At 70.9% G+C, this 870-nt stretch overlaps 1 protein-coding gene across 2 annotated transcripts in view; it reads left to right on the forward strand.

Annotated features, from left to right (window-relative positions):
• C1QL1 (complement component 1, q subcomponent-like 1) overlaps positions 1 to 870 on the forward strand; it is a 13,887-nt gene that overhangs the window by 2,442 nt on the left and 10,575 nt on the right. Inside the window, exon 2 of one of the 2 annotated variants that reach the window (XM_014942680.1) lies at positions 18 to 310. The exons of the other annotated variant lie outside the window; for it this stretch is intronic. Coding sequence (XP_014798166.1) covers positions 18 to 310 — 293 coding nt within the window. The remainder of the gene's footprint in view (positions 1 to 17; positions 311 to 870) is intronic. 2 annotated transcript variants of the gene reach the window in all.

Raw genomic sequence — 870 nt, forward strand, 5'->3', positions numbered from 1 at the left:
GGGGGCGCGGGGTGAAGCGGGACGGCCGGGACCCCCGGGATTGCCGGGACCGGGGGCGACGGGTGCGGTGAGCGCGGCCACCTACAGCACGGTGCCACGCGTCGCCTTCTACGCCGGCCTCAAGAACCCCCACGAGGGCTACGAGGTGCTCAAGTTCGACGACGTGGTCACCAACCTGGGCAACAGCTACGACGCCGCCTCGGGCAAGTTCACCTGCGCCATCCCCGGCACCTACTTCTTCACCTACCACGTCCTCATGCGCGGCGGCGACGGCACCAGCATGTGGGCCGACCTCTGCAAGAACGGGCAGGTAAGGGCTGGCCACCCCGGCTACCAGCCCCACGGCGGGGATGGGACCCCTCGCTGCCCCCCGAGCACCGGAGAAGGGCGCTGGGTGCTTTCTCGGGGTGCCACATCATTTTCCCAGCCCCAGGGATTGCACCCCCAGAGTGCTCCATCCCTCTCCTGGCCCCAGAGAGGAACTCTCAGGGTGCCACATCCTTCTCCTGGTGCTCTTTGCCGTGGCCCTCACCGTCCCCGCACTGGCACCCGTGGGTGCCCTGTTGTCACCGTGGCCTTTGCCGCCGGCGGTGGCACCACGTGCCACGGCTCCTGGGTGGTGGCCACACGGGTGTCCCAAAGCGTGTGTCCCCCGGGCCCTGGTCCCCGTGGGAGGGGAGGTGGGGGAAGAAGGGCCCTGGGGATGCTCTGGGGACCGTCCCCCGTGGGTTTGCCCCCGTGGGGACACGGGTGACGTGTCCCAGGGGTGTCCCCAGCCCCGGGGATGAGGTGACGGAGCTCCGGGCCCCGTGGGGAGGCGGTTACCGGGGGTGGGGTGGCGTCGCTCGGACCCCGTGGGGACAGGGGGGT

Source organism: Calidris pugnax, unplaced genomic scaffold (assembly GCF_001431845.1).
Source record: "Calidris pugnax isolate Ruff unplaced genomic scaffold, ASM143184v1 scaffold108, whole genome shotgun sequence".
In the NCBI taxonomy this organism is placed as follows: domain Eukaryota; kingdom Metazoa; phylum Chordata; class Aves; order Charadriiformes; family Scolopacidae; genus Calidris; species Calidris pugnax.